Consider the following 23,195-nt stretch of genomic DNA (forward strand, 5'->3'; position numbering starts at 1 on the left):
GGCACTAATGTGGCACTTACTGTATGCCTGGCTGCTGCAGCAGCTCTGCGGGTGCTTGTTGTTACTGTGGATCTCCCTGTAACTCGAGGGAAGGGCTCATCACCCACACAGCGCCGGGGAGGAGACCACAGCCCTGCGGGCGAGCACAGCCCCCAGGTCGTCCCTGGAAAAGACGGGCGGCATGAAGCGGAGGAACACAGATGACAGGACAGTCTGACTTGTAGGCGCGCGTCTGCCTTTTCTTAAAACGTGACGCACACAGCACCGCACTTACACAGAAGCACCTGGAATGATCCGCGAGAACGGTCAGCAGAGGTTCCTCCGGGTTGGGGAGCCTGCCCCCGTCTTCTGTCTCTTTCTGGGCCGTGGAGCGTCCATCGCCAGGAGCGGGTTTTTCCTGTGCGGTGGTGAAGCCCTGGTCTGGGGCCAGCTGCCAGGCTGCCCCTGGACACATTGCCAACTTCTCTGAAGTGGGGTGCGAGGTGGGGTGCTCTGACCGTGAGTGAGGTGACGCAGGTGGAAAGCTGGGCCCCAGGCATGCGGCAGATGTATGAGCAACCCTTCTCACTGCCAGCTGGGGGCGTGGGGCGCCCTGAGACTCTTGGCGCCACCTGCACTGGGGGCTTGGGCTGTGCCCTTTGGGTGACTTATGATTGGAACTTCTGGGACATTTAGACAGTTCCTGGGGCAAGAAGATGGAACATTCCAGAATCTGTCAGCGAGAAGGGCCCTGGGAAGACAGCGCCTCAGAGCTCAGGGTGCCCGAAGAGTGTGGTCAGCAGCCACCCCGAGGCTGGGGCTCAGTTCTCTCCCTCCAGGGGGTGATGTGAGGCCACCCTGCCTCCAGGGCTCTCCGGCATTGCTGGGGTTAAGTCATAAGACCAACCACAGCCATGGGTGTCGGAGGAGGTGAGCATCGACCCGCACGCTGGGGCCAGCGGTGCCTGTGGTGCCCCTGGGAACTACAGCCCTGCACCAGCGCTGTGTGACCTCAGGTGAGGACCTGGACCTCTCTGAGCCTCCGGGAAGCGAGAGCAGTAACCGCCTCTCCAGTGCTGTGAGCTTTGACCACAATAATGACGTAGCTGAGAAGACCCCAGCATGGGGGTGGCCCCTGGGGGGCCTGCCCTCCTGCCTATCGAGTTCTGTGCACGAAGAAGCGAGAGCTTTTCCAGTGGCCCCCAGCCTCCTCTGTGAAGGCAGAGGCAGGAGGACCACCCTGTGATGCCAGGGGCAGGAGGGCCTAGGGCCCCAGGGCTGCTGCCCCCTTGGTGGTGGGGTCTTCTGGTGGGCCTGGCCTCGTCTTTGGGTGTTTAGGGTCAGGGAGGGTCCTGGTCGGTGCCTTCAACGTCCAGGAACCAAGAGGATGCAGAGAGCGTGTTGGGTGCATGTGCCACTGGGTGGGGTGAGGGTGCCCCAGGCCAGCCCTTCCCAGGTCCTGGAACCATGGGGGCTCTCAGTGGGTGGCAAGGGGGTGCCACGTGGGGCCGGCTCTTGCCACAGCTCGGCCACTCCAGCTCACAGGTCATCCTCACCTGCGGGGAGGTGAGAGGTTAGAGACAACCGGGGGCAAAGCCAGGCCGAGCCTCCGCCTCACTCCCCACCTCTCCTGGGTTATTCTAAAATCCCCTTTCAGGGGCCGGCCCAGTGGCTCAGCGGTTAAGTGCGTGTGCTCCACTTCGGCAGTCCAGGGTTTGCGGGTTCGGATCCCTGGCGCGCACCGACACACTGCTTGTCAAGCCATGCTGTGGCAGTGTCCCATATAAAGTAGAGGAAGATGGGCATGGATGTCAGCCCAGGGCCAATCTTCCTCAGCAAAAAAGAGGAGGATTGGCATCAGATGTTAGCTCAGGGCTAATCTTCCTCAACAAAAAAAATAAAATAAAATCCCATTTCAGCCGCTCGCTCATGTTTGAGGACCTGCGCATACCTTGTCCCCTGGGGTCCCCCAGGCCCGGTCAGCAGGGGGGTGTGTCCCCGCCCCTCAGCAGAGGACGGTCACCACGTCCTGGGCCACGCCCCCTCATCTGCGATTGTTTCACCTGGCACAGGTGAACCACGAGCGCAGGGTCGTCCATGGCTGGGGCGGCTGCCCTGTGGCTGGGGCTGTCAGGGACTCATGCTGCTTGGGAGAAAGGCTGTCACTCCATTGGACGCGCGTGCGGGATACACCACCAGGCCCTAATTATTACTCAGCACTCACAGGAGCAGCGTTCTTAGTTTACATTTTGGCCATGTTCCTCCAGAGAGTTCCAGGTGACGTGCAGCCAACTGCACGCATTTTAAACAATGAAAACATTTTGGGAATCCGTTGAGCCTTCAGTGGCGCCTCATTGCCGGCAGAGGAAAGTCCTGACCGCTGGCCTGGCTTTCCAGACCCTCCACAGCTGGCTGGACCTCCATCCAGCCTCCCGCCCACTCCCCACCTTCATACAGGCGCCACTTGATCCTTCTTGTTTGCTCCTGAGTTCTGGCTGCTCTGCCTTTGGCCGGGTGCTGTCCCCTCCGCCTTTCCTCAGGTGTGCAGATCCTGCTGCCCTCAGGACCCAGCTGCAGTGTCGCCTCTCAGAAGCTTCTCTGACACTGTGACCATCTACAGGACTTCCCGCTTCACGTGGGGCTCAGAGGGCAGCCCCGGCCAACTTACATCCACGGCTCCACGAGCTTTCTGGATTTCGTCAATTCCTTTTTAAAATAAGTCATCTCTACTAATGTATCTGTTTATTAACTTTATTAACTTCTGTGACAGTGTAATTATCTGTTACTCGTTGTCCCTGTCTCCTTCATTCACCTGAGAGCACAGTGCTGGTGGCAGCAGCCGTCGAACAGTTGGTCAGGACGCGGTCAAGTGGGGGCTTGTACAGAGGGAGTCAAGGGGAGAGGGTCTTGCCTCTTCTTCCCAGGGGCAGCTTCTGTTTCTTTCTAGACAGATTCCATGTCCATATTGGATCATCTTTTAAATATTCCAGGGGTATTTGGCAACCTTTCTTGGGGTCATGCTCCCTCCCTGTAGGAAATGCCCACACAGACACTCTCCACACACACAAACTCTGCCTGTGCCGTGCCCGTGCCCGGGGCTCTGCTGCAGCCCCTTGTGGGGGACAAACTCTACCAGTGGGCTCTTCCGTCCAGGTCTCAGTGTAGGTGTCCTCTCCCCCAGGAGGCCTTCGCTGACTTCCTCCCGCCAGGCGAGGTGCCCTCCTGGGGTCCCTGGCCCCACATCCCATCACGTCCTATTCACAACATCACCGCCCCCCCACCTCATGTGCAGATGAGACAACCAAGGCTCAGAGAAGCAAGGAGGCTTGCCCAAGACCACCCAAGTGATGAGGCCCGGAACTGAACTTGGGCTTTTCCCACTACTGCACGACTCTGCGTGGTGGCCTGTGTATCCACCACCCCCACCACCTGTGAGTGCCCGGGGAAGGGACTCGTCTCCATCACACTTAGGTGACCGTGCCATCATCTAGTTACCACACATCTACTTATCCACCCATCCACTCACCCATCCACCATCCACCCGTCCACCCATCTATCCACCCACTCGTCCACCCATCCACCCACCCATCCACTCATTCATCCATCCACCCACCCATCCATCCACCCACCCACCCACCCATCTGCCCACCCATCCACTCATCCATCCATCCACCCATCCACCCATCCATTCCCCCACCCACCCATCCCCCACCTATCCATCCACTCATCTGTCGAACTATCCATCACTCATCTATCCATCCATCTACCTAATCATCCACCCACCCATCCACCATCCACCCACCCATCCATCCATCCACCCACCCATCCATCCATCCATCCATTCATCGAACTATCCATCCACTCATCTATCCATCCATCCACCTAACCATCCATCCACCCACCCATCCATCTATCCACCCACCATCCACCCATCTACCTATCCATCCACCCATCCACCCACCCACCCACCTGTCCATACATCTCCCACTCACCCACTCATCTCTCTATGTATGTCTACCTACCCACACTCCCTCATGCCCGCACCCAGGCAGCCACACCACCACATTGATAATCACAGCCCATTCACACTCAGCCAGGTGTGCCAGTCTGCAGATGGGCCACTTCCCTTGGTCACAGGTGTGCATGGTGGGGTGGGAGGGGTCTCCCAGTGTGCCAGGACCAGTGCAGGGAGAGGAGAGCGCCCCTTCCTCCCACCGTCCCTGCCCCAGCCTGGCACCCACCCTCTGGAGAGGGCGGCCCAGATGGCGGGGCGCCTCCCCCTCAGCTCTCAGGGAGCTGCCCTTGGCGGTGCAGCCCAAGCAGCTGGGTGAGGAATGTGCTTCCTTTGTGCGCCAGCCATAGGGCAAGCAGGCCGACATCTGGGTCCTGTTTTGCGTTTTGCGGCCCTTGGAGAGATGGAGTGTTTTCATTCCAGCCGCTTTGAGCTCTCCACCCTCCCCCACCTTTTAACCCTTTGCTCAACTCCAGGATGCTGAGAAGACCAGGCCTGGCACCATCCGCAGGGCCTTGGTCCGAGGGCTTGGGGCATCTGCGTTGGTAGGAGCTCTGGGCTTCGAGGCCCAACTGAAACCCCAGATGCTTGACCACATGGGCAGGAACACAATGGCTCTGACCCACTTTCCCCCCAGGAGCCACAGTCACGCTTCATTTCTTGTCATTTTGTGTGCATTTGTTTATTTACGGGGTAGACTTGCATCCTTGGTCACCTCTTGGTTTTTACTCCTGAGCCACTTCCACACCATTGGACAGTGTCCTGACACTGACAGCATCAGTTTTGCTAGTGAGCAGGTATTTGAAGTACAACACACACATGGAAAAGTGTACAGCTTGAACTTTCACAGAGTGTGCCAGATGACAAACATCACCTGCCCTGCCCCCAGGCCCCTCGCCGCTCGTGGTCACTCCCTGTCAGGGGAACCTCTGTCCTGACTCTAACACCATCGGGCAGTTCGGCTGTTTCTGAAGTTCACATCAGTGGAACCACAGGGCACCTGCTCTTTCGGGTCTGGCATCATTCGCTCAGCCATAGGTCTGTGAGATTCGTCTGTGTTGGTGCAAGTGGCTGTATGTGTCCTTTTTCTCTGCTGTATAATATTCTGCCGTATGGATCTGCCACACTCATTTGCCTCTTCAGTTCTTGATGGGCGTTTAGATGGTTTCTAGTTTGGGCCTTTGTGAGAAAGTGGCTAATGAATTTTTTTTGAGGTAACATTGGTTTATAACATTACATAAATTTCAGGTGTTCATCATTATACGTCGACTTCTTTGTAGAGGGCATCCTGTTCACACCCAGGCAGACCAGCTTCCTCTCACCACTGACGGGATATCGTGAGCTCATGCTGATGATGACAGACAGCCCAGCCACTGCAAAGTGTCCCCTCTGTGGCTGTGAGGGGGCTTCCCTGTGCCCCTGGCACATTATCTTGTGGACCCCCTCACTCTTGACAGAGGCTCACTGTCACCCCTCTGGGCTGGCTCTGAGCACAGTGAGGGACAAGCTCTGCATGCAACCAGCTGGGTACGTCCATCTCAGGGCTGGACACACATGAGATCTGCTGCATGAGGGCTGTGTGACCTGGGCAAATGTTGTCGCTACTCTGTGCCTCGGTTTCCCCATCTATAACTCGGGGCTCTGACACCTCATGGCTTTGTCAGGAGGAGTTGAATGAGAGACGGGGTTTTGGAGCCTGGGCACATAAACAGCTCTCAGCAAAAGAGAGCTGGTTTAAAATCAAAGTCACGCACGTGTGCCAAGGACAAACCTTCCTCCTGGGAACCCCACCCCCAGGCCTCCTCGGTGCCCCATGTCTGCATGTCTTTAGAAGGATGCCACTTGCCGAGCACGTGACATCCCACGAGTGCTGCATGCTTTCGTGGGTGAGCACGTTTCTCCCTTCTGCAACTGTGGGGTGGGCTCTATTCTCACACCCATTTCACAGGTGGGAAAACTGAGGCCCAGGGTAGAAAAGCTGCTGATGTTCCGTCCTCGAGACTGAGATGGGAGGTGGAGGATGGGCAGGAGCCACGGCAGGCTGTCCAGTTTATGGAGACCATTTGGATTCCTTATCTAAGACCACCCCCGCCCTGAGAAGCAGGAGTTATGGGCCCTGTTTTACTGATGGGTAAACAGGCTCAGAGACATGCCAGGGTGATTTCCCCGAATTCAGTTAGTCGGTCCCAGAGCGGGTGGGAACCCAGGTTTCCTGACTCCCAGCCCAGTGTTGTTGCCATGGCAACCCACGTCCTCCGCATCATCACCCACAGGCCCAGGGGGTCAAACGGTCCCTAGGACTAGGTGGGCTGGGGTGGCTCAGTGCTGTGCGGTGGGAAGGGTGGTGGCAGGCAGAGTTAACGGGATGGGGGACAGTCCGCCCAGGTCAGGCCCCAAGGACGGGGAGCGGCTAGGCCAGAGGATCTGGATGGACGGACGTAGCTCGAGCACCGTGGGGATAGGAGATCCGCCCGGACCAATGGAGGGAAAATACTAACCCTTGTATTTTTATATGATTACTTATTCATCGGGCAGCAGAGGTCTTAATAGAAACCAGATGTGGGAAGCGACTCAATTCCAGCGCCTGGGACTCATTAGGGCTGTGCCCTCCCCCTCCCCTGAAAACGCCCATTGCTTTGCAGAGCATCAGGGATCAAAGAGAGCCATCCTCCGACTTTGGCCTTGGGGGTGGGCAGGAGGGGTCAGCCTCCGGGTCAAACCTGCCCATCTGGATGTGAGGGGGTCACCCAGTGTCCTGGGTTTGCCCCGAACATAGGCAGCCTCCCAAGTCCCTTCGCCTTCGGCCTGGGAACCCCCATCTGTCACTGGCCACAGACCCTTCTGAATGTGGCTGCTTCCCAGGGGTTTGTGCCCAATTTTTCCTGCTTATTCCACACCAACCCCTCAGGAGGCTCCAGAAGAGTCGTCCCCAGCCCAGAAGTTTGCCCTCAGTTGGGGGATCACCCGGCTTACTGGAGACCCCCAGGGTCCAGGAGCTGTGGCTGGACCACAGGGTGCGGGAGAAGTGCCACCCCGAGGCCAGGCCCCTGGGAAGGCCTGTGAGGGGGTGCATTCTGGGGGGATGACCTAAGCGAAGGTTTGAAGGTCAGACGCCCCCTCCTCCACGAGAGAAATCTGCCCTCCACTCTCCCACCCCCCACGCCTCGCATTCTGGCCGCTCTGGGGACAGGGGCCCCTGTGAGCTGGTAGCACAGCCTCTTTCCCCTTTGCCCGGGCCCTGCATGGTGGCCCGTACACTGTGGCCAGTGGCCTCAAAGGAGGCGAATCTACCACGGATAATGGGGCTGACCTGGTGATGGGGGCATCGAGGGCTTCCGTGCAGGACTTCCCTGCACCGCCCAGTGTCACTCTTGTGTCTCTCACGGCTTTCAAGGTCCTGCCTGACGGTTATGAGGCCAGCAAACCTGCCCGGGACCCCGTGAGCCAGAATGACGTCCCCTCTTTGTGTGGACACAGAGGGGCCCCATAGTTGCCGAGCGCTTGGGGGGTGGGAGGCTGTTCCGTGTCCTGAGGGGCCTAGCTCCGACCCTCACAGCTGCTCGCTGCTCGAGGGATGCGTCCCCATGGTTGTCCCCAACTTGGACCCTGCACTGCGTTGGCGTCCGTTGCCCCCCACACGGTGTCCGCGTCTGACGACACCCTTGTGTCTTCCAGCGGGTCCTGCCCGTGAGGGCCGCCCTGAGGTGCGTGTGACCAACGTGTGCCTCCCTGCCTGCTTTCCTCTCACACACACTCATGCTCTCCATCACTGTCACCTCCGTGAGTTGAGTGTCAGGCTTGTAGGGGGTCAGGGGCGTTTTGCAATGCGAAGGGGGCTTTGGGCCTCAAGGGTCGGGAGCTATTGTAATAGGAGGTCTGTGCCTGGAAGGGAGGGAAGGAGGGAACCCGGGGGACTCTGCGGTGTGGGGAGTCAGGACTCGGGGCCTCGTGGAGCTGTGGTCTCAGATGAACCCCTGACCTCCCTGCCCCTCGACGTCCTCGTCTTTTCTACAGGGCAGTGACGCCTGCTAGACTAGGACTCTGCCACGCAGAAGAGGCACCCAGGAAGGTGGCGGTACTTGGGGGCCAACGGGGGCTTGGAGGACATGGGGATGAGGCTGTGCCAGCAGCTTGGGCGGGATCGCACGGAGCCCGAATGCCACACGGCAGAGTTGGACCTGACGGGGAAGGAGATGGGGAACCACGGTGGACTCTGGATGCTGGAGGTCCCTGCGAGGCGTCGCGGTCACTGGCTCTGGGCCTCGGCGTCCCCATCTGTAAGGTGGGCTGAGGCAGTCTTGCTGGGGTGCCGTGTGTGAGGACGGTGGCATCCCTGCGCTCTGTTCAGCATCTTGGAGGCCCAGGCTGGGCCTGGACGGAGGAGGTGCTTCTGACGGGCAGATCCACCCTAGCTAGTGGGGCTGCCCACAGGGGTGCCCAGGGGGTCTGCGGGCACAGGTCGCTGCTCTTCCCTTCCGAAGAGCCCACCTGAGCGGGACCGGGCGTGTGGGGAGGGAGCCCGGAGGACGGTGCCCGTGTGCCCTCAGCCGTGGCACCGGGCTCCTCCCGCGGTGGGGGAGCCAAGCCGGGATGCCCAACGCCAGCCAGTTGCTGCTGCCCCAAGACCTCCCGGAGGACACAGCTCCAGAGGGCGCCCAGCCAGGGGAGGCTCCCCTGAAATCTCCAGCCGGCAGCTCTGACCAGACTGAGGCAGAGGGGTCAGGACTCGCATCTGCTGAAAGGGAGCCCATGGGGCTGGGGAGGCTGCAATGATTCTGCTGTCAAGGCACTGTGTCTCCCTGGGTCCCCTTGGTTATAATCAATAAGTATTTATTGGGTACCTACTGTATGCCTGGAACTGTTCTAGGCCCTAGGTTTCACTGAGAAAGAAGGTCACGTTTAGGCAAAGACGTGGAGGATGCGAGCAGACCATGCAGGTATCCAGGGAAGGAATTCCTACAGAGGAAACAGCCAGTGCAAAGGCCCTGAGGCAGGAGAAACTGAGCAGACGCCAGAGGGAGAGTGTGGGCTGTGAGGGCAGAGAAGGGTCGGGCCATCACAAGGGACCCTGCGGGCCCTCTGAGGGCAGTGGCCAAAGGGCGGGGGAGCCATCTCATACTGGTCTTAGGAAATATGTCTTAGAGGGGCTGGCTTGCCCCTCGGGTTCCCAAGAAAGTTAAGCGCACAGGTTTACCTTGGCAGAGGTTTCAGAATGTTGGCCTGCTGCCCTGCCGAGGGAATTCAGAAGCTGGTGATTCAGAGACTAGGGTCCGCCATGCACAGCCCTCACGCCCCAGGGCACAGTGGGGACAGGCTCGTCCATCTGGCCAGGTTGTGGAGGCCGCAGTGAGGGTGGTGTTGGCTGGACACCCTCGCAGGGGGGTTCCCTGCCTCTTGTTCGTCTGCACTTTTCCTACGAGGAAGGTGCAATATTTGATGACACAAAAGGAAAATTATTAGACGACGGTTTAAAGGCTAGTTTGCTTTTGTCCTGCCACCGTCAGAGCCATGATATGGCCCGTGACTGGCCCTGTGCACGTGCTCTCTCCTCATCCCTTCCTACAGATGTGGAAACGGGGCTGGGGCAGTGTCTCAGAGTCCTCGCCAAGCTGCCGGGTTCCACCCGTGTACAGAGAAGGAAACTGAGGCGCAGTACTCTTCCTCGAGGGGCAGGACCCTGTGCCGAGCCCCCCGAGCCCTGCCGCACAGCAACCCCCACAGAGGCTCCTGCACTCGCTACTTCTGGGGCCGGCCTCTCCATCATCCTGGGAACTCGAGGGGGCCTGGAACCTACAGGGCCACCCGGCCTCCCATGGGCCTCAGGGACCCCTGCCTGCAGGTCAGCTCCCGGAAAGGGGTCGAGGGTGGGGCTGTGTCCATCCAGGGACAGCCAGGTCCTGGGAGCAGCGCCCTGCCCAGTCTCCACACAGGGGTGCATCCCAAGACCCCACAGAGAAAGTGGCCTTCAGGGCCAGAGGGCCTGAGTTCAAGGCCAGTTCCCCTCCCTATGCCTCAGTTTCCTCATCTGCCCACCTCATAGGTTGTGGTGGGGGCAAGATGAAGTGTTTTGTGCAAAGTGTCAGGTCAGGGACACTGTAGCTTTGTCACCTGTTGGCACCTGTTGGCCTATTGGCACCTGTGCAAAGGGCCTGAGGCAGGTTACCTGTCGTTACCTGCCCACCTTCCTATGTCCAGTGGCTTTTGTGAGGGTCAGATGAGGTAACCGCAGAAATTGGACCATGAAAGATCAAAGCAGGGGCTTGTTCTTTCCTGAGGCAACGCGGATTTGAGGACGGCTAAGCCGGGAAGCTGAGCTGTACTGATGCTGACAAGCCCTCCTCCCGTGGAGGGTTCTACACTGCGGGGCTGGGAGCGCTGGGCTGTGGCCAGTTCTCAGCCTGGCAGGGCGGGCTGGGAACCGCAAGCAGACAGGAACAGTGATGGATGGAGTGGCTTGTTCCGGCACATTCCGTGTTCTTTCCCACCGGCTCCTCCCGGCCTTGGAGGGCTGCTTCCTCTGTGGACGGATTAGAGACATTTAGCTGGGAACTGGATACGCAGTCTGGGAGAGACTCAGGGTCTCCCACGGGCCCTGGGGAGCACTGCCAGGGTCTGGGAATGTTCTCGACGGGGGGAAGCCATGGGGCAGCGGGTGGGGCTTCGATGACGGGGCTGGAGGAGGAAGTCCAGGTCCCAAGGGACGCCTCCACTCACCCCGCTCGCTAGCACGTCATGCATCGGTCCTGCACGCAGACTCCACATCAGGACGCCAGCTACTCGGCCACCAGCAGGCGCCCCCAGCCCTCCGGAATCCGGGGTGGGAGAGGGACAAAGAAAGCCCTGTGGGGGGGCGGGGCAGACAATTAGAAGAAGAGCAGATGAGGGAGGGACAGCGCTCGGAGCAGCAGGCTTTGAGGGAGTAAGAAGCCAGGGTCCACATCCAGCGCCCTCTCAGCTGTGTGAGCCGGGCAGGTCGTGAGCCTCTCTGTGCCTCGGTTTCCCCATCTGTAAGGTGGAGAAGAGTACCAGCTGCCTCAGAAGGTTGTGGAAGGTTATATGAGTCGGCTGGCTGGGCCCTTCGTATCAGGAAGGTTCTTTTCCTTGCACGTTGAGGCTCCCTGTGCTGCGGGCCCCTCGCCTCCCGTCTGCCCACCTCTGAGCCAGGACCACAGGGTGAGGGGTCCAGCACCCCAAGAGTTGTCCCCTGCCTGCCACCAGCACAAAGGCCGCTGTTCTGGCCGAGACATGGTGCAGAGCCCCAGGAGAGTGGCAGGGCCCCCCGAGTGAGCGACCAGGCTTGGTGTCTCTTCTCCAGCTCTTCGCTTTCTTCCACACATGTGAAGTTGGACCTTCGTTTCACTCAAGCAGGCTTCCCCACCTGCAAAGATGGGCCTGACGGGCTGTTTGGAGAGAACCAGGGTGCCCACTGCCGTGGACACTGGCTTTGCCTCCTGCTGCTGACGGGGCTGGAGAGATGCAGGGACCAGGTGGCTGGGTCTCATTTCTTCTTCCTGGGCACTCTGGATCTGGAAAGAGCCCCATGGAGCTGGGCAGATGGTCCTCATGCTCACCTGCCCCAGAGCCGGGGCGTCACCCATGACTCAGAGCATCTCCGCCCCCAACCTCAAATCCCAGGCAGCCACCCCCTCCGTGTTCTGGTCAGCCGTGCGGCCTTGCGGCGCAGTGCAGAATCAGAGCCCTGGCTGGTCCGGCTGCGGAACTCTCTCATCTTCCAGATGACTGTGGTTCACAGGGAGCTCGAGGCCCGATGCAGGGGCCCTGGGCTCGGCCCTGCTGCCATCAGGCTCTGTGCTTCTGGCTCTGACACCCTGAGCAAGTCACTTGCCCTCTGTGAGCCTCAGTTTCCCTCTGTGAAATGGGCATTGTAAAGGGACCTGCCTCCTGGGGCTGCTCTGAAGGTGCGGTGAGCCCACGAGCAGGACTTGGCTTGTGGAATTCCTAATAAAAGTCAGTCCTGGGGTCGCTCCGCTTTTCCTGACCTGAGGGGCAGGTGAGCTAACTCATGGGGCATGTGGTAGCCCCACGTGGGGGGCAGCTTTTATCCTCACTGTTATATGTTAATCTTATATGAAAAAGTTAACTTAAAAGACACACATCCAGCAGCCTAGGTCCCCCGCAGGACCTGCTGAACCAGAGCCCCTTAAAGGGGGGGTTGTCTAGGGGGACCCACGATTGGGGGGAGGGGCTGTGGGGCTGAGAGGCCTAGATGACCCCAGAATCAGGAATGGTGGAAACGGAGGCCCGGGGTAGGTGCGGAGGGGACAGCTCAAGCTCGGGGGCGAGGGGATGGGGTCAGGCCCAGTCTGCCTTTCACAGGCAGGGTGACCTTGGGGAGCCAGGACACATGGGGCCCTGACATGCTTTCTGGGGAGGGCATGAGGATTCCACGAGGTGCTGTGTGGATGTGCAGGGCACAGGGTCGGCTCCAGCTGGGGCTGAGGACACCTGGGAGTGGACACCGGGGGGGACCCGAGAAGGAGGAGGGAAGAGCTGCCCAGGTCTTCTGGGAGGTGGTCTGTACCTTGCTGAGCTGTGCCCGCTGAGCCAGCCGCCCTGGCACCCTCACAGCCTTGGCGGGAAGCAGGAGCTGTCCCCCTCACCGGCTCCCAGCACACAGCATCTCCTGTGGGGCCCCTCCCTGACCTGCCTGCACCCTGGCAGCTCCTGCCCACCTAGCTTATGGGCCCAGGGTCCCACCTGGACGGCCCTACACTGGCTGCCAGCCGGTCAGGGAGATCATGCAAGAGCCACCGGGGGCCGAGCCTCGCAGTGGGTCTTGGAGGGCCAGGCAGTGGCCCCCGGCTTGGCAGGGGCCTTGAAAGGGGGCCATGCAGGAAGCCTGCACCCGGAGAACAGGATGCCCCTGTTGGGCAGCGTGTTGGCTGTTGGCCCTCAGGCTGCACAAGCCTGCAGGCCAGTCAGGCGTGGCTCCAGTGCAGGCTGGTCAGGCCCCCACACAGCTCGGGGTGCAGGGGTAGGGACGGGATAATAATTAATAATAATAACTAACGGCTGCTGCTGTTGATGGTGGGACTGTGGTGGGCGGCAGGCCCTCCACTGACCTTCTTTCGCCCTCCATCTCCTTTGATCTGTCAGCACCCCATGGAGGTGGGTGACCCTCGTGCCCACTTGAGAGGCGAGGAACCGGCCTCAGAGGGGCAGCGACTCGTCCTAGGAGGGACGAACTCCAGCTCCCTCACAGCCTGGGCTGTGTGGTTGACCAGCCCTGCGTCCTCGCTCGGCCAGCTCCGAGGAGGGCGAGCGTCCCGAGGCACTGTGTGCACACCCCCCACCCCGATGTCGGCTCGTCCTGGGGCGGGGCAGCCAGGCCCCTCTGGACCTGCCCCTCCAGGCCCTCGGTGGGGAGACCCCAGAGAAGCACTTTCAGACTGCTCCTCTCGGAGGGCTGCCTCGTGGCGACCTCCACCCTGTGTCCCTCTCACATCAGCAAATGCGTGGCCCCCCTTCCGGAAGTCCCAGTCCAGCGCCGAGACCCTGCAAACAGGTGACCGGGAAGCAAGATCATCCCAGAGTGGGGTGACGTTCTGGAGGAACTAAACGGGGGAAGTGAAAGAGCTTAAGTGCGGGGGTCTCTCCGGAGGAAGTGAGGTCAGAGCTGAACCCCCAAGACGGAAGGAGGGGCGTTCCAGGCGGGGTGTGCACGGCCTGGAGCCAGGGCGCTATGGGTGTGGGAGGAAGGGCAAGCACACAGGATGTGGCGGAGGGGCCCAGCAGGGGTGGGCGGGGTGGCCTGGGTCAGGTAAGCCCTGTGAACCCCATGTCATGGGAGCTGCTGAAGGGTTTTGGGTGGGAGAGACGATGCGCGAGCAAGACCTGCTCTGCTGCTGTGCAGAGCCCTCAGTGGCTCCCTGCTGCCCGTGTAGCCAGGCCACACTCGCCAGCCCGGCCCCACTGACCCTGCTTCCTGACTCCCCTGCACATGTCCTGCTCAACTAGAGGCCCTGAACACTCTCTCCCTGGCCTTTGCACTCTCTGTTCCTTGACCACAAATGCTATTCCTCACCATCTCCACACCACCTCTGCTCTTCCCTGAGGGCTGCGTCATTTTCTGCTTTCTGGGGTGGGGGCAGCCTCGAGAGCAGGGTCCCGACCCACAAGTTGCTCCATAAAACTTTGCCGAATTTCATTGTGTGCTCGCATGTGCAGACTGGGAAGGGGCTTGCCCTCACCGCATTTACAGAGGAGTGGGCTCAGAGAGGTGAAGTGACTTGCCCTAGGTCACACAGCCAGGAGGCAATAAAGCTGGGACTCAAATAAGATTCAAGAGGGGCCGACCCTGTGGCTTAGCGGTTAAGTGCACGCGCTCCACTACTGGTGACCCGGGTTTGGATCCCCCGGCGTGCACCGACGCACTGCTTCTCCGGCCATGCTGAGGCCGCGTCCCACATACAGCAACTAGAGGGATGTGCAACTATGATGTACAACTATCTACCGGGGCTTTGGGGAGAAAAGGGGAAAAAAAAAGGAGGAAGATTAACAATAGATGTTAGCTCAGGGCCGGTCTTCCTCAGCAAAAAGAGGAGGATTGGCATGGATGTTAGCTCAGGGCTGATCTTCCTCACAAAATAAATAAATAAATAAATAAATAAATAAATAAGATTCAAGAAAGGCTCATGAGGTCCCATACTGTGTACCTGTGGTCCCACTGTGCGCGGCCTCCATGACCCACAACTCCTGGAGGTGGGGCCTGGGAGAGCGGGGGGGGGGGAGTCCCCTCCCCCTGCAGCCTCCGTCCACCTGGATTTGACTTCCAGAACCGCTGCCTCTTCAGGAAGGAGAGTGCACATGGATGACAACCAGGGGCTTTGAAGCCCTGCAGACCCACGTGACCCTGTGGAGACACACCCGTACTTGCTGTGTGCCCTGGGCGCATTACTGCCCCTCTCTGTGCCTGTAAAACAGGGCTGGCAGCAGCGTCCCCCTCACAGGAGTTCGGTGAGAATAACAGGAGCAATAACCGTTGAGCAGAGCCTGCAAACAGCAAGCATTTTCCGTAGGTGGGCAGCCCCAGGTCCGCGCTGTTTCCTTCTCTGCAAAAGGAGGTCCCAGGCACCAGCGGGGCACCTCCCCCTTCATCCTCAGGGCCCAGCAGGCACCCAGAGGATAAGCGTGTCCACGAGCCCGTTTCTCAAGGGTCATTCTGGGTCACCCTCAGTCTGCTTCTCCCTGACGGTCCAGTTCTTTCTAGACAAGCCCCCCGTGAGGAGTGTGAGGCCGGCCTGGTGCTGGCAGGTGCCCTCCGCCCTCCCCAGTGGGTTTCTCCTTCTCTGCTTTTCTGGTTTGTCCCATCCGTGTGGCCCCAGTGAAGCCCCATTGTGGAAGGGCGTTGAAAAGTTGGAACAGGCTCCATGTCCTCAGCGTCCCAGCCTGGCATCTGAAACGCCCTCTCAGGCCTGCCAGGGGACCGCCTGCCCCAAGGCATCCTGGTCAGATGAAGGGCTGGCGGGACGGGCTGCACCCCACAGGGGTGGCCCAGGGCCTACGGCAGCCTGCCACATTTGCCTTCTTTGGTTGTCACCGGGGACTGGCCACCGGCCTGCAACCAGGCATGCTGTTGACGGGCCCCCACAGCTGCGGCGCACGTGTGCCCGGCCATCAGCCTCCTGACAGGCAGGCTGCAGGGGGGCAGGGCGCGGCGGGAGGGAGGCCAGCGGCTGCAGCTGAGTGGACAGCAGGTGCTGTGCGGCCAGGGAGGCTGCTGATTGCCGGCTGCTGCCCCATGGAGGGGGCCCAAAGGGGGGGTGCGTCTCGGCTCTCGCCCCGCGCGTGGGGCCCTGGAGTGTGGGGGGCTGTCAGAGCCCCGCCCAGTGCTGCATCTCCACTCTGGCGGGGCAGTGGGACAGGTTTGCACACCATGGGGCGCGAGACGATGGGAAAGGCCGTTTGTCGGGTGAGGCCCCGTCGGTGTCAGCAGCAGGAGCTTGGGGCAGTGGCGGGGGCAGCACGGGCTGGGCCTCTGTTGGTGACAGATACAGGACGCCCACCTGATGGCCCCGAGCAGCTGAGCCCCCGAAATCCCATCCCCTGCTCCCAGGGCTTTGCAGCCTGCCCAGGCACTGGCTGCCCCTGAGTTAAGAGGGAGGGAGGCCAGGGGCTTGCCCCTCCAGCTGTGAAGAGTGCCTGGGCAGCTGCCGGCTCAGGGTTTGTGCGGCCGGTCAGACGCGCCCGAGGCCTTTTCCTCAGGGTCCTGCTTGGTGGGGCCAGGGGCCCAGGGCCCTCCCAGGCTATGGTCTGTTCTAGCCATCCCCACCCCCTCTACGCACACCTGACCCACAGCAGAGCATCAGACCACCTGGGACTTGACCAGTGTCCAGGGACACGACCCGCTGGTCTGTGGACCACAATTTGAGTGGCCAGGCCCAGGACAGCCTAAAATGGACTGTGTCCTTGGCCTGTCTGCTCCCGGGAATCCTCTGGGCAGGAGATGGTTTAAACAGAGGCTCCTGCTGCCCCAGAGGGTCTGCCTCACAGTCTCTGCTGAGAAGACCCCTAGACCAACCTGTCAGCCTCTGAGAACTGGCGGGGCCCTGGGAACTGTGGTTCCCCCGAGTGGGGCCCCAACCAGCTGCTGCAGCCCCACCTGTTAGGGACCCTGTTAGAAATGCCAATTCTCGGGCCCACCCAGACCTGCTGAACCAGAAGTGGGGTGTGGAGGCTGCACCTGTGTCTGAACACGCCCTCCAGGAGCTGCTGATGCAGGCAGAGCGTACGACCGCTGCCTGAGGGGGTGCTGCTCAATTCCATGGTCTGCAGGAGAGGAAACTCAAGCTCCCCGTGGCCACCCCACAGTGAGGACCCCAAGCCCCTTCTGGCTGGCCCAGGGTTCCCGCAGCTTCCCCTCCAGCACACCTGAAATGGGTTGGCCGAAGCCCGCCGTCTGGCCCCAGGTGGGTGGGATGTCAGCACCTGTGAGCACACCTGGGGTTGATCTTGGGGCTGGGCCCTGGGACTGGGACTGGCTCTGTGGGCAGAGCCAGGAGCCACCTGGGCCCCCAGCAGCACAGGCCCAAACCCAGTGGCTGGGGGGCCTTGGCTGGGAACCAGGTGGGGCTGAGTCGGCGGCTGGTCCTCTTGGCCCCTCAGTGCTTCACTTCTCTCTCTTTCTCCAGCGGACAGGAAGGAGAAGGCCGCAGAGATGCCCGACTCCCCAGCCGAGGTGAAGACGCAGCCCCGGTCCACACCCCCCAGCATGCCGCCCCCGCCGCCCGCTGCGTCCCAGGGGACCCCACGGCACCCCTCCTTCACGCCCCACACAAGTGAGTAACCTCAGGCTGGGGCGCCAACCGGAGCAAAGCGGAGAGGCACCTCCGGGAGCCCCTCCAGTTGTTTGAGGCTCCGAACCCCGTTGCGAATGGAGCCGGTGCTGCAGTCCCTCCGCCCTGAGCCCAGAAATGCCCACCGTTGGGCCCTTGAGTAGGGAGCTCTCATCATGGCTCAGAGCCCAGGCTTTGAGGTTCAAATCCCAGCTCTCCTACTTTATAGCTGTGTGGCCTTGGGCAAGCTACTTGACCTCTCTGGGCCTGGCGTTCATCATGCATAAAGTGGGGCTGGGCATAGTCCCTGCCTCACGGGGCTGCTGTGAGGACAAGTGAGTTAATAGGAATTCTTACCCAGTGGCCGGCACATTGTGAGCCTTCCATCAAAGTGAGCTGTTATACCTGGAGCTCAGAGAGGGCCAGGGTCTTCCCCATGGTCACACAGCAGGTTACTTGAGTGCAGGTGAATTCCGTCGGTCCTGCACCCCACAAGAGGGCCCATCGGAGGTGGCTCTGGCCTTGGAGGAGCTCTGGGCTCGGATATCAGGGACTCTGCAGCTGGGCCTCAGCACAGGGTGAGGACTGGCCAGGAACTGGGGCCAGCAGGGGCCTCGGCTGCTGGTGATGTGGCAGACCAGACCCTCAGGCGGTGTCTCGCCAGCCCTGGGCAGACCCGGGTTGGGATCTTAGCACGCATGACAGCCCTGGGTGGGCTTCCGGGGTCCACAGCCACCATGGGAGCCCTGTTCCTTTGAGTCAGAGAAGTTGGCAACTCGGTGACTTTGGGTCCTGAGCAGCTGGGAAGAAGGAGGCCCCAGGCTCGGGCCATTGCAGGGGACAGTGTCCCCTGGCCCCTGAGATCAAGGGCTTCGCAGTGCATCCCCAGCGTTTCTGGCAGGCAAGGAGAGGATCCACGTGCCACCCCCAACCCCATGTTCAGAGGCTAGAGGCCCCACACCCAGGGACCCTTACCGGGCTTTGGAACCCAAGTGAAGCCCCACTCTGGGGAAGGAGGCTCAAACTCCGCAGCCTGGTGGCTCCTGGTCCCCACTGGGCCGAGAAGTAAGAGCTGCTTTGTTGCGTCCCCTTCTGCCCACCCAGGGCCCAGGGTGGACCGAGGGCCCAGTCTGGCTCCCTTATCCCTGGACATGAAGGATGCTGGTCCTGCCATCCAGGGCCCGGCAGCTGGCTCCATCAGGCTGGGGTGCTGGGCTATGGGGTCAGGTGGCCCAAGTTCAAGGCCAGGCTTAGTCCCTCGTTTGTAGGATATTGGCTTTGAGCCAGTCTCCTGACCCCTCTAAGCCTTGGTTTGGTAAATGGGGTGACACCACCTGTTCCAAGGTGTGGCTGCCTGAACGCACACGGTAGGAGCTTCACGGCCAAACACCCCTTCCTGCACCTTTGCCCGGCACAAAGGTTCTGGCTCTCCTTCATCTCGGTGCCCGTCTGAGCCAGGGTCCCCAGGCCCCACGTGTAGTGGACACGGGAATGGGGCCCCTGGCCCTGCTCCCTGCACCAGCACGGAGCCGGGAACCATGGAGGGCTTTGCACTCCGGCGTCCTCAGCGGTTCTCCCGAGGAGACGGTGGCCGGCTGGGCACCCCACCCAGCCCTCACCTCTGGGGTGAACCGCGGGCAGAGTCCCCGTCCACTACACAGGTGCCACCCTGTCCGGCCCCCGCAGGTCAAGAGGGGCGGCTCCTGCCTGGTTCCGCTTCAGCAGCAGCTCCCAAGAACCGCCAAGACCCCAGGCACCCACCTAAAACGACGCCCCTGCCCCCGTGTTGTTCGGTTCCAAGCAGGAGAAACCAGCAGACAGCTTGGCCATCTGGCCAAGGGCTCTGAACCAGGTTCCCTGACCCTTGTGGGCAGTCTCCCCTAGCCTACTTTCCCTCTTGGTCCAGGAGCCCATGTTCTGGAAAGCAGTGGTCTGGGAACCAGATGTTCCAGGTCGGGCCGGGGCTGGAATCGTCTGACACTGCCGGGCATGCTTCCATGAGGCCTGTGAGCAGATGTGCGGTGGCAGGCCTGTGTGAGGCTCGGGTCCCCCGCGCGCCCCCACCACCCCGCCGGCTCACGTCTCTGGAGTCAGGTCCCGGCTTTATGTAAAGAGCGTGGAGATTACAAGAGACAGGCTATTCTTTCTCTTCTCAGTCGACACTTTAGTTCCCTCGGGCTGCTGGGAGCATCCATCTGAGTCTCCAGCCACCTCCAAGGTGGCCTCAGATTTGTTCTCTAACCGTGGAATTCCCTGAAGGCGGGGTGGTTAAGCGCGTCCGTGCACCTGTCTGGTGGCAGCCCAGTGGTCAGAGCCTCTGTGCTCAGCCAAGGATTCCTGCCCGAAGCCTCCCCATCTTCCCCAGGACTGGCCTGCGAGCCAAGCTGCCCAGAGACTGACCTTGAACGATGGCCTGAGGGCTGTGGGTTTTTTCCCAGTGACCACCCTGGACAAGCTCATTCTGGAGTTGAAGCTCTTCTGTGGCCAGGGAGGTGGGCAGGAGGGCTGAGAAGACTCTGGGAAGGAATGCAAGGAGCTGCTCTGCAGCTGGGAGGACCCTCAAAGGGCTAATGCTCCATCCTGCCCTTGATTACTCTTGTGACAGGGGGCTCACTCTTTGCTTACAGTGGTACAGCCTGTCTCCTTGAGGCTTCTGCCCACTAACCCAGCTCACAGAAATCAGATCTCTCTTCCTGTTCGGTGCTTCCTCCCCTCACAGTGGCTCCGTCCTGGACCTCATTTCAGAACCACTATTGGCTTGTCTGTTGATGGAGACTTCAAGCCCTGTGAGCTTGAGCTCAAGGTCCCTTGAGGACGGTGCCGAGTGGGGTCATCAGACACCTTGCAGGAAGAGAGCTTTTTAAGAACCAGGGTGTCCCACCCATGCCAATGGAGACACCGAAAGTCTTGTAGAGTCCTAGAAGGTCCCACAGAAATGGCCCTAAGAGATCCCCCGATCCCACCCTGTCGCTTTACAGAGGAGGAAACTGAGGCCCAAAGAAGGGAGTGGACTGGCCCAAGGTGGTGACAGAGTTCCGATCCCCAAAACTGCTGTCAAGAGGCAGAGGGGGGAGGGGCCGTCTACAGATGCCCTGTGGGGCCGAATCCTGTCCCCGCCGGCCCCTTTCCTGACAGCGTGTTTTTCTTATTTTGCTTACAGATCGAGAGGACGGGCCTGCGATGTCTCTGCCCCACGGCCGTTTTCATGGCTGCTTAAAATGGTCTATGGTCTGTCTTTGTAAGTAAAATAACAAAAACCGCAGGTCTCTGGGAGGTCCTCACCCAGCACCCGCTGCCTGGGAAGGCCGCCACAGTGCGCCCCCTGCCTGCATACCCCACTATTGCGTCTGCCTCCCTCAGAGAGGAGAGGGGTCTGAGGGGCAGGCCCAGGAGAGCAGAGCAGACGGGGTCCCCAAGTTCACACCCCAACCCTGTCCCTCACAAGCTGTGTGACTTTGGGCAGGTGGATGGTCTCTCTGAGCTTTCTTTTCCCCAACCACAAAGCAGGGCAAATAAGCCAGCTCCCAGAGTTGTGAGAAGGTCCCTGTTGATGGCGAGTCCGTCGCTCGGCCATCTCCAGGGCAGACCCCAGCCTGGGTCAAGTCCTAGCTCCTGCTCTTCCTGGCAGGGTGACCTTGGGCAGGTACCACCACCCGTGCCTCAGTTTCCCCACCTGTAAAGTGGAAGTCATCATGCAGCTGGGTGATTACAAGAGGCCATGAGATGCTGCTGGTCGCGTCGGCGGGAGGGCTGGCACGCACGGGGTGCTCAGCGGACACTGGTCACTAGTGGACGTTTCTGTCAAGGTGCTTGGGCCGCAGCTGGTGTCCGTAACGGAAGCTCTTATGGGGCTATGCTCAGCGAGGGCAGCCAGGCTCGGCCGTCAGGACAGGCCCCGACTCTAAGCCAGTTGGGCTGCACAGCGCAGGTGTGGCCGCCGCGTGGCTCGCGGCTCCCAGGGGGTGACGTGACAGTTGGGCGTTATTTATGTCCTGTGAGGCTGTCGCCCTCCTTGCCATTGTTCTGCGATGCGCCTGGCCTTGCTCTGGTGCCCGGCATGTCTGTGGAGCTGTGGCACTGTCAGGACCGTGTGACTTGTGTTGACGGTGACAATGGTGATTCCCAGCACCCAGGAGCCACCCCCGCAGCAGGGAGAGGGGCTGTTTGTGGGGTTCCTCATCCCAGCCCAACCCCTGTGCAGGACCCGGGGCTGGAGTAGCCATGGGGGCGCTAGCGTGTGCCCCCAAACCTCAGCTGGGGACACGTGTGTGGTCTAACTTAGTAACACACCTGTTGTGGGAATGGAAGCACTTGTGGCCGGGTTATTTTCGGCGTTCCTTTAGCAAGCTGCTGAGACTGCCCGGCAGCCCGCGGGAGGGAGCACGGGCGAGCGAGGGCAAGCAGGCTGCGGGAGGACCTGGGCGCCGAGGGCAAGCTGGTAAGGGAGCCGCAGGGAGGCCGGGCCCAGGCCAGGCCAGGGCCGGCGGGTGGGGGCCCAGGCGGCGTGGACAGCCGCACGTCTGAGGAGCCTCTGGAAGAAGGTCCAGACCCCAGATGATAGCCCAGCTCGCCGGAGAGCAGCAAGCCCCTGCTGTGGTGAGGTCTCCTGTGGCAGCAGGCTAGCTCCTGGCCTGGCTGGGTGACCACCAGTGGTTGTCATCAGTCTTGACCAGGGTGTGCGTGTGTGGGCGTCCACTGTGGGGTCAGCTGCAGCTCACCGTGAGAGGGAATGAACACAACAGCAGGTCTTCTGGTCTCTCTGAGGGTCCTCTGGATGGCGCCTCAGAGGGTGAAGGGCAGGGCTCTTCATGTCCTGTGTCTGGTGTTCGCTGTCCATCCAGAGTGACAGGGAAGGCCGGAGCAAGGCGCGCTGCTCCCGCGGGACTGTTCTAGAGCCGGGTGTCACATCTGGGCCAGAAGTTGCTTCTAGGATCATCCACACCAAGGGGACAAACAGGTTTCCTCTCGCACAGCGTCTCAGGGGAGGGAGCCTGGGAGAGGACTCGGGCCCAGGAGCGGTGCCGGGCTCCATTCCTATAGCCCGCCCTTCTCAGGAGAGGGGCAGCACATCGCTCGCCCTCAATCAGTGGTTTCCAAGCTTGTGCTAAGTAGGGGCCAGTTATTGACGAGCGATCATCCAGCATGTAAAACCAATCAGGTCGAGTGTTTCCGGTTCCTTCCAGTGGTGGAAGGACAAGCTGGTGGCTTCCGTGAGCCAGGGAAGCACAGAGCAGAAGGGGCCCAGGGACCCTGTCCTCTGGCCCCTGAGGCGCCACCTCTGGTTTGGGCCAAGGGCCATTTGCAGATGAAGAAACTGAGGCCAGGCCCCGAGTCTCACCCATGCAGCACGTCCAGGCTACTCCAGGTGGGTGCGGGCCTCAGGCAGGATGCCCGCTCCCAAAGGGTAGCTTATCACTTGCCCACAAGGGCAGAGGGCCATGTCTGCTGCTGAGGGCCTACTGTGCGCTGGGGTCAACCATGGGTGGGAGGCAGTCTTGGGAACCATATGGCTTGTGTGTGATGATGGCGAGCCTCGTCACCTGTGGATTAGGAGCCCAGCCCCTGGCCTGACGTAGCTGCTCAGTGAGGGGCTTTTGCAGGTGTCGCTGGCAGGCAGGTCAGCGGGGGTGATCTGGTCATCGAGGCTAGGGTGCAGGCAGTGTCTGGGCAGGGCAGAGCCGGCCAGACGGTAGCCTCAGGGTTAATAGAGGTCATTTACTGAAGGGCTCAGTGTGTGCGGAGGGGTGGGCTGGTTCCGGAGCCCATGGGAGACAGTGCAGCCCCAGGGCTGGTGACAGTGGGAGCCATGTACCCCTGGCCTGCAGGGGCGGGTGGAGAGAGTGACTGGGACCCAGGAGAGCCACAGGGTGGGAGTGCGAAGGCAGGAAGGAGGGGCCAGCATATGGACC

The 23,195-nt window shown here is 60.8% G+C and overlaps 1 protein-coding gene across 3 annotated transcripts in view; it reads left to right on the forward strand.

The window, feature by feature from the left end:
* The window catches only part of CBFA2T3 (CBFA2/RUNX1 partner transcriptional co-repressor 3), a 95,188-nt gene that overhangs the window by 52,381 nt on the left and 19,612 nt on the right, over positions 1-23,195 (forward strand). For 2 of the 3 annotated variants that reach the window (XM_087419785.1, XM_087419787.1), the window contains exons 2-3: positions 17,143-17,289; positions 20,447-20,524. In XM_087419785.1, coding sequence (XP_087275911.1) covers positions 17,143-17,289; positions 20,447-20,524 — 225 coding nt within the window. The remainder of the gene's footprint in view (positions 1-17,142; positions 17,290-20,446; positions 20,525-23,195) is intronic. The other variant, XM_087419786.1, reaches the window with a different exon arrangement.

Source organism: Ceratotherium simum, chromosome 30 (assembly GCF_057802395.1).
Source record: "Ceratotherium simum simum isolate JZ-2026a chromosome 30, ASM5780239v1, whole genome shotgun sequence".
NCBI classification, from domain to species: Eukaryota; Metazoa; Chordata; class Mammalia; order Perissodactyla; family Rhinocerotidae; genus Ceratotherium; species Ceratotherium simum.